This window comes from Pseudoliparis swirei, chromosome 22 (genome assembly GCF_029220125.1).
Source record: "Pseudoliparis swirei isolate HS2019 ecotype Mariana Trench chromosome 22, NWPU_hadal_v1, whole genome shotgun sequence".
Taxonomy (NCBI): Eukaryota; Metazoa; Chordata; class Actinopteri; order Perciformes; family Liparidae; genus Pseudoliparis; species Pseudoliparis swirei.
This window is the reverse complement of record NC_079409.1, coordinates 13,391,371-13,403,589: the sequence shown is the minus strand read 5'-3', so window position 1 is coordinate 13,403,589 and position 12,219 is coordinate 13,391,371. Positions and strand designations below refer to the sequence as shown.

The window sequence follows — 12,219 nt, the reverse complement described above, 5'->3', positions numbered from 1 at the left end:
AAAAATAAATTGCACTTTATTTAAAATGAAATAGCAACAGAAGGCATTTACAATTTTTGTACATTATTTATATGATTTCTTTGTGATTGTGAGGACACAAATCATCCTATTAGCTGGAAATCAAGGCATTAGTTACACACAGGTGAACTGATACATTCATCACTTTCAGGTTCCCAACAGGACATATTAGACTTGAGGAAAATCAAATGATTTGAAGTTATTCATGTTTGAGGTTAATTTCTGTGACTTCTGAAATCACTAAAGCTGCGAAAAAGCACGGCAGATTATACAAATGTGTGAGTGGCTCAAACAACCCATTCAGAATAATACAAGCTTTGGTCAGGACGCGGTTTTCAACATGAAAAGTGCATGAAACATTTGTTTGTGAACTTGTACTAACGATCAGTGTGTGTTCCAGGCCAGAGTGAGCAATGAACGAGCCGGCGCAGTGGAGGAGACGTAGCCCACAGCCAGATCCTCGACTTCAAACTGGATCACTGATGATGACCTACAAAACCGCCGCACAATTAATACAAATGTGAACAAAATCGCAATATGGCCCACTTCAGTTTTCAAATAGCAGGAGGCATAATATTAGGTTTAGTTGTCCTGGACGACACATATTCTACGGACCCAAACATCTTTATCTGGTTCATATCTCTGCAGAAAGCCGACCATCATCATGGAAACGAGAATTAAAATGAGAATAATTAAGTAAAAATTATAATTTCCTCTAATTTTACAAATCATAATGCATTTTTTTTAAAACATTGTCCAGCACTACCTGAAAAAATAAAAAGTACACGGTTAAGTACAAAGATTGTCTTGTCATTTGCACATAAAAACCTGTCGTGTACCGGTTGAGAATGACGAGCACGACGGAGCCATCCGGTCTGACGAAGGCAGAGTATTCCAGCTCTGTGTTCTGACTGCTGGACACTCCCACTCTCTGAGACCCTTCCCACAGGAACTTACTGGATAAAAAATAAGATCTCATTATACTTTGTGATGAGGGTGAAAAAAAGCCATCCGGTGTGACAAGTGAGAGCCAGCTCCATACCTGAAGTGGGCCATGCTGTAGAAGTGAGGCTGCTTGTAGAAGACGTCCCGCTGTGCATCCACGATCACAGGGCTGTCCACAAAGTTCTTAACCCAGTTTGGCCCACCGGTCTGGTCCAATGCCAGGTTCCAGTCAGTCCAACCCACCACATAATGATTCAAGTCCTGCCGTGAGGGGAACACCGACAATTCAACATCTAGTCTGTGCTTTGTAACGTTGCACCTAGAGGTGTTGTTTTGTTAAAATTAACTCATTGGAGTTAAAACGTCACGGGGAACAACACGTCGACACAAACAAATCCCTCCTGACTCTCGAGAGTCTGAATGGTGTCATGCAAAATAGATCGAGTGGAGGGAGTCCAATTTCATTTTGGAGAGAGTGAAGAAAGAATAAACTAAACACCCGTTCCAGCACGCTCTGACGGCCTGCGGGTCATTTCTGAAGACGGTGTGCAGCAACTTGTAAACCGAGGGAGGTGATTCACCTCTCAGCAACCGCTCACAGCTTGTCCAACCTGTCACAGTGGATCTGACTGAACAAGCCTCATGCAGCAGATCGGTTGCTCTTACCCCTATAATGTCGTGTGCGTACTGCTCCGCCCTGTCCCAGCTGCCCAGCTTCACCCCTCGGTCCAGTGGGCTCCAGCCAGCGCAGGCCTCCGTGGCGAACAGGTAGTACTCTGGGTAGAGATGGTGGGTGACTCCCAGGCTTATCTCTGCTGGGACCAGGCCGTCCATGTACCAGTGAACTGCCACGCCATGAATGAACCTTCCTGCATGGATATCATTCAGGACCTGGGAAAGTTACAAATAAAACACCTAAGATGCATTCAGGGACATAACGATGGCCTTTTAGGATGTCTGCAGGTACTGAATAGTCATAAAAACGTTGCTTTTAGTTTCTTCCTCTGCAAAAAAAGGCCTCATGTGGAACTGAAGAGTCCGGTGCAACAGGGATTGTGCGCGACAACAGATAAGCATCTCATGGTCTCACAATGGGCGAGTGTTAATTTTAGCAACAACATTAATTAACTTAACTTAATTTATCATTTTTATTTGGTTAATCCATCTGTACGTTTTATGCTGCTCATTGGGTCCATGCTGCATTCATGCAAATGATTATAACATTAGGAATTTTTTTATGCATTACTGAGAAGAACTTAAGTGTAATATAAAACTATATAATTAGATCAAATAATGTTAAATAATACAAAATATTAACTTAATCATAGTGAACCTTGTAGAAATGTATTATATTATTCACAGAGCCTTATTTCATCTTGTGGCAAGGATTAGGAGCCTCAAAAAAAAATAGAGCTGCACAGATTAATCGATTAGTTGTCAACTATTCATTCAATTGCCAACAATTTTGGATAAGTTAGTTTGGGTATTTTCTAAAGAAAAAAAGAATTCAAATGAAAAGATTAGTCTGAATTCTCTGATTCCAGCTTCTTGCTTGTCTTCTGCTCTATGAAGGTATGAAGAACTTCCTCCTATGCCACTTCACATTTTTCAACACTAACAATTATCTCATCATTTTATCGACCAAACTATTTACTGATTAATCAATAAAATAATCCCTAGTTGCAGCCGTGACAAAAGAAAACAAAGCCCATAGCCCTTTCTTCAGGTTGATTCCTCCTGATAGTTTTAGACTCTTTCCCCCAGAGAATAAAGACACTTGCTTCTTACCTGATATCATCGTTATTGTGTTGAACATATCTTGTATGGTACCAAACATTATTATAAAGATCTTTTAGTATTGTTTAATATATTTGCCTTCCTTGCACTGATTTATGTTAAAAATCCAAATAGTTTCCCTGTAACTGCAGAGTGAGCAGCCTCAGGTACCACAAAGAGTGCCATGACTTTCTCCACTGTCTCTCCGTCCTTGGACTCACCACTTTGGCCCAGTGGGGCAGCAGCAGGCGGTTGTCATCCAGGATGAGGACGTGTGTGCGTGGGTGTGAAGAAGCGTGCAGGGCAGGGCCCAGGTCCAGAGCCACCCAGTCCCTCTGCTCCTCAGGAGTGAAGCCAAGAGCCTGGAAACTGCAGGAAGAGACTTCTCAATCTGTTGTGCCGTTTATGATCCACGCTGATGCTTCATTCGCTGTAATATAATGCGAGGAGAGACCTGTAGTTTGTAATCTGTCCTGCAGAGGGCTCATTTCCCGTCGTCAGAGCCCAGAATGTCAAGTTATATTTAGCATATTCCTCCAGGAACCTGAGATGACAGAAAGAAAAACAACCACCATCAGAATAATGTCCCCTTTGTAAGAAGCATTGGCAACATGTGACGTTGCATTGAAGCCCCACGTGTCACCTGATGTAGTACTGAGCCCAGGTCTTGTGCTCCTTGCCCCCCGGTTGGCCCTTCAGGGAGCCCTTTCCTATGAGAGCACCGTTAGTTTTCATCCAGGCAGGGGCGCTCCAGGCGCTGGCCAGCAGAGACAAGGGGCGAGGAGAGAAGGCCTGAGCTCGCTGCAGGAGAGGGATCTGAGGAGTAAAGGGAGAGACTCGAGCCAGGAGGTGATGGACATGTGTGAGTGTGCGAGAGAGAGAGGAGGAGAAGAGAGGGACCTTCATGTTGACATCCTCCGGGGCCAGTGTGAAATTGTCCAGGTTGTAGTCTCCAGGTGTGTCAGCATACGTGTACAGACGGGTGGAGAAGTCACAGCTGGCCATCGGGACGCGCACCACGCTGTAGCCGATACCTGCGGAGACACAGCAGCGTGGCCATTCAGCAACCTTCGGGTTTCATCTTTGTTTGCTTTTGGCTTTGAGCACATAATAATACATATCACACAGTTGTTTTACGAACGTGTATCTTATCCCAGTAGTTCATGGGCGCGTTACTCTTTTCTAAACCCTCTATTATTGCACATACAATGAGTATTTCCAGGAGATTTCTACCTTCGGGGGAGAAGTACTGACGCAGCAGCTGGTCCTGTGCACCGGCAGAAAGAGACAGGATGTTAATGGCTGCTGCGTCCGTCATAGCTCCACCGAATCCCCGGATCTTCTGGTACTTCTGGTAGGGAACAATCGTCAACCTGAGGCCTGAAAGATCCACAGAGAGGTGAGGCCGGTGCTCTGCACCTGCTCCAGCAGACTGCCCAGCTAAAGACAATAACCGCTCACCTGCTCCGGTGCTGTTCACCTGGACCGGACCCCGGCCCGCCTCCAGTCTGCTGCCGGCCCTGCTGGTCAGGAAGGAGGAGTACTGGCCCAGTGGAGGCAAAGTGACCGGTCCCACACTGTCACAATGGGTTGCATTACACTCACACACCACAGAGTCGTGGCCAAAGTTTCTAGCAACACATTCATGGCTTCCTGGAACGAGAAGCAGTCATAGCAACATGATGTCTCCGTCTGTGCTGGTCAACAGACGTTATACGAGTGCGTGTAACAGAAGAGGAGACAAGCGTTGTGTCGTTACCTGTGGAGAGGGTCACTGCTGCTATGAGGAACACCAGGGCCAACAGCACAGAGGATGGCAAAAACAACGCCATTTTATCTAGAAAAAAAGAACATCTAAATTAAGAGTTTATACTCGATAACAACACGTATTGAATGAGTGTCGGGAAGCACTTGAAACCGTAAAGTACAAGTGGATAAAGACCCAACTGCTCGTTCATTTAGCGGAGACATTGCACCGTGAGTCAGAGAACCGAGGAGACCGGCGGGCTGATGACGACATACTCACAGCAGGACGTCACTTCAACCGAGCTGCCATACCAGCGCGTCCTCCGACCACTTCGTTTGGGCGATCACGTTTATTGTTGGCCAGTCATGTGACCTTGTAAACTGTCACGTGAACAACTGTGCAGGAACCTGAACCGCCGCCAGGTGGCGCGTGGCCATAAGAGCATGACAGGCCCTCTCCAAGGTTTGTTTTGTTTATTGACGCTTACAAAGAACATTACACCTATTTTTTGAATGTTTCTGTAGTTTTATTTGTGCAAATTCTAATATTTATCAAACTAAAACACAGTACCTCTCAACATATTGATTTAAGACGATGTTTGCATCCCTTTCCTCTCGCAGTTTATATCTTTTCATTCCTAGATAACACTTTTCATATTCCTTTAGTGATTAAATCTTCTTCCATGGTTTCTATCTGGCTTTCATGACAGAACTACTTGCAATTAAAGCCCGCTTAAATATTAGTTTGAAGTTTTATTCAACATTTTATTATCAAAGTTACACACATGCATCAAAATTTACACATATTAAAGGTATTGACATTTATTTATTTCTATTTATGTATATTTGTGTGTATGATATTTATGTGTGTTTTGTGTGTGTGCCTGTGTGTGTTTTAAGTCTTTATGCAAACTTCATAAGAAGGAACAAACTCTGTCCAACATCGCTGGGTTTCTGTTGCTCAAAAAGATGAGTTCTTTCTTTCCTTCCTCTGTTCGACCTGATGAAGAACAAATATTTAAAGTTACTAAAACAGCATAATTAAAATGTATTTTCTATTTTGGAAGAAAAGCATTCACAGTAACATCACTCACTCTGCGGGTGCTGCAGCCACTGGCGGTCCATAAGATAGAGGTAACAGCTCTCAAACTCCTTCTCGCTGTAGTTGGGCACCGACACCGGGATGAGCGGGTCCATGCAGTCAAACCCCCTCTGAAGAGCACAACGCAGACAGGAAGTCAACATATGTGACTGGTCAGGGATAAAGACCAGCAATCTAAATTATTAATATTGTGCAAATATAGCATCCTCGGGGTAAGACAAGAATGTTATATGACCCCACTATTGATCTTATGACATGCAGATATTAAAAGAATATGCCTGCTATCAATAATATAATAGCACACAGCAACAATAAAATTATCTCTGACCTCTCCCAGCAGCTCTTGAGGCAAGTAGGATGATTTTGAAGTGTAGAGAGACCCCGTCTGTGACAGAGTAGTGATGATGGCGCCTCCAGTCTAAGACAAAACGAGTGAATGTTAATAGAGTAAACAATCTGAGATGTAATATTCATTGGTAGGTCATCGCAGTTTATTACCCAGCTGCTCGTCATCAGCTTTCTCAGGTTATAAACCAAAGTGAGCTCCTCTGGCTCCACCTGACAACAGTAAGAAAGAGAGACACATAAGCTAAAGGAGAATGATGGAGACATAAATGAGACGTGACGGGATTGCTTCTGAGTTTCCTCACAGCGCTCTTATCCTCCTTCATGATGGTGGATCTTCCCCACAAGGCGTTGACACCATCCACAGCCACCGCCAGGCGGAAGTCTGACTCTGGCTGCCCGCTTTGCACCCTCAGCTCCTTCATCACCGCCCCCACCACATCACTGCTGCTCTTCACACGAGATATTCCCTACAGCAAAATAAACTCCATCAGACGCCTGATGACGATCTCTTTAAAGCAACTAAAAAGCAACTCAGCGGATTCAGCACATTAAAGACTGCTTACAGGTCTTGAAGTGTATAACTGCATGTTTATAATAAGCATCAACTCGTACACCACACACTCCAATCTCCAACCCAACCGTTGGCGGTGAAGTTGTATTGTGGGTTGTTGTAACAGTATGAGATTTTCACAGTACGATTTTATGGTACCATCTCAGAAAATATCACGTTTCACTGTATCAACATTATTAATTATCACTATGTTACAATTTCCCTTCAAGGAACGAGAGCAGAATGAAAACAGAATTATAAACCTCTTAAAATCATGTAACATGAAATATGCTACATAACTAATTTATAGCTATTTCACATATTATCGTCACTGTAGCATGTTGAATTAAATACTCAAATAGCTTTTAAAATAATGTGCTACGACCATAAGAGCAAAATAGGTGCGACAACACAGCCAGACGGCTCCTGTATGCATCAATACTGTAGATGAGCAAATCTGCAATGGTATGACAACCCTAATTGAGGGTAATGTAGGTGCCAGGTTTTGACAAGAGCAATGCATGGAATAACAAAGACAATTCTTCTATTTTATTGTCCATCATGAGTCTGACCATGTTTTAGAAGTGAAATGCTAAATCAGTGGAATCTTTCATATCGAATCAACAAATAACTTTGTAGGTCAAAAAAAGGTAAAAACTGGTTTGATTTATTTTGTCTCACGTGCTGTCAAGACGCTGACTGTTAGATAGAGCAGATAAAGGAATGATAGGTAACAAAAACAAAAGAATTGATGACAGTCTCGGAGGACGAGGTAAACTGCATCTCAAATAAACACTGAGAAAACTCACCTGATCCACAAGCTGCCCGAGTGGACTTCCCTCCTCAGTGAACTCTCTCTTTGTCCATGAATAGCGCTGCGTTGTCTTTATCTGGGAGAGAAGTCATCTCTGAGTTTCATTGACCATGTTCAAAACTCTTTTCTACTTGATAAAGATCACTAAAGTAGTTAACATGCTCCATCCTCAGTACATTAAAATATTTTCTTAAATAATAAACCTCAAATCATAGCGTGCTGTTCTATAGCTAATCTGTCATGCAAAGACACTTCGCTACAAACTCTGCCTTTCAGAGTGATGCATAAGGGTAAATTCAGGTGGCGTCATAGATCAGTTTCAGTTTGTATTTCGGCATGTGAAATGAACTGCTGTGAATATGTTTGAAGGCTCATTTAAGGGCTAAAAATGCTTTCATGTATAATGTGTAATAATGTGACAAAATATGTAATACTCCACAAGCCTAAATATTGACGACGAATACTCAAGTCATTAAGTTCATACTGAAAAACAGAAACCTATATATATATCGTCTGACGCCTGCGTAAAGAGATCCTTACCTTTGGAAGGAATTGCTCATTGGTGATTTTAAAGTTGCGTAACCAATCAACGGCTTGTAATGGCTGATCAAAGCGAGAGGTGTTGTAGGAGGACGGCAGCAACTCTCTGCAGTTCTTCACCCACAGGTGAGCTGTGTTAGAAAAAACAGAGATGAGGAGGGTCACCTTCTGTGCAGTGGGAGGAGCCAAACCCTTGTATGATTGACTTTGTCTCACCATCAGGGACATGCAGCAACAACCAGCCCTGTGTGTAGCAGAAGTGGAGTGTGTGACAGAGAGACATCGTCTTTCCACTGCCCTTCAACCCATCTGAACAACTTGATAAGGTTAACACAAGGTTATCAGAAGCATCAAGGGTATGATTATCTACGTGTGTGATTGTAATCACGCGTTGTAAAGGATACAGAATACATATCGTAGAGAGGGTTGGCTGTAGTCTGCTTTCTTCAGGTAAGAGATGACCTCTAAAGCCGGCTGCCTCACCATCACACAGGCTTCATTAAACGTCTTCACCTAAAAACATTTATTTTAAACATTTGTTGCCATTATACATTTAAACAAAAACAATATATCCAGTCACACAATACTATTTATGAGCCAGTAAGTAAAAAATACACGCAGTCACACACATAAGCACATACCTGTTGTTGATAGCGCCGAGGGAGGCCGTGAGGGAACAGAGTGCGGATTTGTGCAGAGGGCAGCGTGAAATACTGTCCGATTTGGTTCTGTGACTGACACACCTTGAAAGAGACGAAATACATATGATCAACAGCTACAATCAGGGAAATGTAAAGACAACTGCTGCTACGGATTAAACCTGCTGCAACTAGGCAGCTGAGCTCCATTTCCCTCTGCTTGAAAGGATGACGACGACATTTGCACTGATTAAGTCAGATTTGCTTACTGGATCATTCTCCTGTGTTCTGAAAACTGAAAACGGCTCATGCTTTGACTCCCCAGCCAGAGCCTCCTGCTGCTGGCCACATCCACTGGTATGCAGGGACCTCACATGCGTTACCTGCAACAACAAAAATGATGGAATGAATACTAAAATAAACTAGAACAATAATCTCAACAGAACATATGGTGCTGCATTGATATGCGTCATGTTAAAACAAATATAAACCTAATACATCAAGTATACAGTACAACACATTAATACACTGATGGAGAGCCTGGTGAAACAGCTTGTACTGTAATCTACATTAATCTGTCATTCTATATTTAGAGGGAATTTAAAAGAAAGAATTTACTAGAATATTTTGATAAAATGAGGATCATGCATAATGCTTTCTGTCCTCTGGGACCGAACGGACACATCCAGTGTCAACACCGTAAGATACGAAGCTGAATCTTACTAATCACAAACATATTATTATTGTTATAAGTGAGAGATACAGTAATGCTTTGGATTGAAAATGTAATAAATAACATTTTGCTTTGCTCGATATTCCTTTTGAACATCTTAAAAACAGTTTTTAAATGAGTGTTCCGTCAATAAACCTAGTTTGTATTGGCTGACATGTAAATTAATCTACTGTAAATCACTATATACTCTGTACATGTTGGGAACATGTAGCTAATGGACACGATGAAACACAATACAGGTGTTTTGCTCCAGTTAAACATCTTCTTGCATGCTCGCTTTCTAAACCAGGTCAAACATATTTTAAACAAATGAATTATTTCTGTTTATCTTGTCTTATTCTGGTTATGCGTCTGCAGCTAACATGCTGCAAAAGTACTCAACCAACCCGTTTAAAGGGCTCTCACCGTGTGCCGGAGTCTGAAGGGCAGTCTGTGCAGCGCCATGACCTGAAACAAGGAGCGCGACTTTTAGTTAGAGTTCAGAGGTCAATGAAGAAAGTAGTGTGTAAAAACACGCCAGTGTCATTTAACCTTGCGTAAACGCGCAGTCAGCCGCTGCTGGTGATGCTAGTCGCTAGCCGCTAGCCGCTAGCTACCAGCAGCGCGCCTCTAACAGGCAGCATGAGCAGCGCGGAGGACACGTGTGTTGGAGTTTACCTGAGATTCAGTTCGGATTCACTCACGATGATTTCGGTTCAGGTAATCTACTGATGAAATGTCCCCGCAGCGGACGAAGGAAAAGGGTAAACTTCACACCTACAAGTCAATGTGCCGGATCTGTCATGGGGACCGCCATCATGCAGCTTGGAGCCGGAAGTGACGTTACACCATCACAAATGTTTGTAGCCAATCAGTAGGCGCGAGAACTGAATAAAATGGAGTTTGACAGAGTTTGACATATTTCCCCTTTCATAGTAAAGAATGCTGTTGGAGTCATGACACGTAATTAACTGTTTGGAGAAGGACTGTGCTTTGTTTATTAAATACAAATAATCTCTTGAAAGGATGTATGGGAGATGTTGCCAACTTTTGTCTTTTGAGCCAAATAGGCCTCCATTATTTTCAGTTTTATGATATCAGTTAACCAATAGACCTGGAGTGAGATATAAGTCACAAGCTCCTGTTACAAAGTAACATAATGAAAAACAAATGTTTTCCATCCAGCTTTTGCCTGCTTTCACTCCTGTATTCTTCTTTTTGCTTTATACTGTTCCTTTTTTTAAATGAATATTTTAACATTTAAACTACCAATTTTCCAAAACAGATACTCACTTTTAAATAATACTGTGGGAAATGTATATTCCAGGCTAAATTAATATCCAGGCAAAGAGCCACCATTCTCCTAGACTCCCTGGACGCCTACAAATGTGGGTCTGTGTGTACACTGTACTTGATAGGAACTCCTAGTTGACAGAATAAATACACAAAACAGGTGGGAAGTGGTTTGGGGTGAGCCATAAGGACCAATGAACATGTTCTCTGTGCACCCTAAATAAATGATTCATCTGGCCATGCCTCAAGGCAAAGATGGATTACCAACCAAGCAAAGTGGGCAACAGCCCCAGTGCTCTGCTCCAGGTTTAATATGTGACATTTTATTCTTTTCTAATTTGCTCTCCACATTTTGTAAAACGCACCAATGCAGCACCCTTATGACAAGTCCTACATCAAGCTCTGTCTTGTTGGAATACATAATAAACTGAATAAAACGTTATTCTGATATTGTTTGTACATGTACATATTATTAAATAAAACAGCATTTTTCATTTGACTTACCAAAACACATTGTAAATACAGCAATCCCTCTTGGTGGTGGTTTACTGGGTACAGATGAAAGTCATCAGTGTACAGTGTGCAATTAATGTGCAGCTATTTAGAGGTTACAGAGTTGCACTGACTGCAGGAGGAACAGCAGGGGTCCAAAAGCTCATCAGTTCATCTGGACCATACACAACAACAAGTGGTATTTGCTTCTTCTGTTTTAGTACTAGATAACATTGTTACAACAAATAATACCGCAGTATCAAGTGCCGCACAAATAGACTGAGGGACAGATTCTTCAGTCAGGCCATCAGGCTGCTGAACAAGGACTGAGACCCTCATTAACACTATACACCAGAACATATTCTGTGAATATCTATGGCCACGGTGTATATTTTATTACATTGTTTTATATATATATATATATTGTATATATATATTGTATATATATACATATATATATATTGTCTCAAAAAAGTGTATATTTTATTACATTGTTTTATATATATATATTGTCATGATGTATATTCTATTACATTGTTTTATATATATATATTGTTAATACTTTCTTCTTTTTTTGTGTGGATATTGTATAGTTTATTCTCATTCTTATTCTTTTTTTAGTCTGCTACTGCTGTCGGGTGTTTTGCACATAAGAATTTCACAAACCGATTATACTTGTATAAAAGGGGATGTGACAATAAAAACTTGAAACTTGAAACTTGAAACTAATAAACAATAAGAATAATAATAATAATATGGTATATAAGGTGCGCATATATATGAAATAAGTATTACAATCATCGTTATTATTTATGTTAATGTTATTCTAGATTAGGCTACATTATTTTATGTTCATACTAAAACATGTGTGTAAAATCAGTAATTTAGTTGTAGCTCTATGTTAGATATATGTTGTGTAATTCCACCGAGTAAAGGAAAACATTGCTTGTAGCTTTGTTTCAATATGTTTAACTGAAAATCTCTCACATAAGAACTTTAAAATAAGTGCTCCTTCCAGTCTGCCGCCAGTGAGAACTTTTGAGCTGCCATTCGTCGCCATTTTATTGCCCGTGTAAACAGCCCTCCCCAACGGCCTATTATGAACCGCAATGAGATCCCGGGTCGTTTCATCCCCTCCTCTGACCACACGAAAATGGCCACGCAATTGCATTCCCGCACATCCACCAGCCCCTCCGCACTGTCACAGCCTGTAACCCCGCACACACACACACACACACACACGCG

General features: G+C 41.6%; 2 protein-coding genes across 2 annotated transcripts; both read right to left on the bottom strand.

The window, feature by feature from the left end:
• Positions 1-46: 46 nt before the first annotated feature.
• gba (glucosidase, beta, acid) lies at positions 47-4,862 on the bottom strand. The gene is made up of 12 exons (XM_056443894.1): positions 4,766-4,862; positions 4,499-4,576; positions 4,201-4,392; positions 3,973-4,119; positions 3,640-3,773; positions 3,383-3,555; positions 3,194-3,283; positions 2,961-3,108; positions 1,630-1,854; positions 1,061-1,224; positions 858-974; positions 47-508 (listed from the first exon to the last, which is right to left on the bottom strand). The coding sequence occupies exons 2-12, from the start codon at positions 4,569-4,571 to the stop codon at positions 403-405; spliced, it is 1,569 nt and encodes a 522-aa protein (XP_056299869.1). The 5' UTR covers positions 4,572-4,576; positions 4,766-4,862; the 3' UTR covers positions 47-402.
• A 361-nt stretch (positions 4,863-5,223) lies between these two features.
• dap3 (death associated protein 3) lies at positions 5,224-10,013 on the bottom strand. The gene is made up of 13 exons (XM_056443895.1): positions 9,868-10,013; positions 9,616-9,657; positions 8,747-8,860; positions 8,481-8,582; positions 8,244-8,352; positions 8,056-8,148; positions 7,840-7,970; positions 7,295-7,375; positions 6,238-6,402; positions 6,086-6,145; positions 5,916-6,005; positions 5,580-5,697; positions 5,224-5,485 (listed from the first exon to the last, which is right to left on the bottom strand). The coding sequence occupies exons 2-13, from the start codon at positions 9,652-9,654 to the stop codon at positions 5,400-5,402; spliced, it is 1,188 nt and encodes a 395-aa protein (XP_056299870.1). The 5' UTR covers positions 9,655-9,657; positions 9,868-10,013; the 3' UTR covers positions 5,224-5,399.
• Positions 10,014-12,219: the final 2,206 nt, after the last annotated feature.

Bases quoted from the DNA above. Each gene is read 5' to 3' on its own strand.
- gba (XM_056443894.1), bottom strand. From the start codon at position 4,571: ATGGCGTTGTTTTTGCCATCCTCTGTGCTGTTGGCCCTGGTGTTCCTC. The intron at 1,225-1,629 runs GTAAGAGCAACC...CCCTCACGGCAG, and splicing joins ACGCACACGACATTATAGGG to GACTTGAATCATTATGTGGT. The intron at 975-1,060 runs GTATGGAGCTGG...TTTTTTATCCAG, and splicing joins TACAGCATGGCCCACTTCAG to TAAGTTCCTGTGGGAAGGGT.
- dap3 (XM_056443895.1), bottom strand. From the start codon at position 9,654: ATGGCGCTGCACAGACTGCCCTTCAGACTCCGGCACACG. The intron at 8,583-8,746 runs GTAAGCAAATCT...GTCTCTTTCAAG, and splicing joins GAACACAGGAGAATGATCCA to GTGTGTCAGTCACAGAACCA. The intron at 5,486-5,579 runs GTGAGTGATGTT...GTTCTTCATCAG, and splicing joins GTGGCTGCAGCACCCGCAGA to GTCGAACAGAGGAAGGAAAG.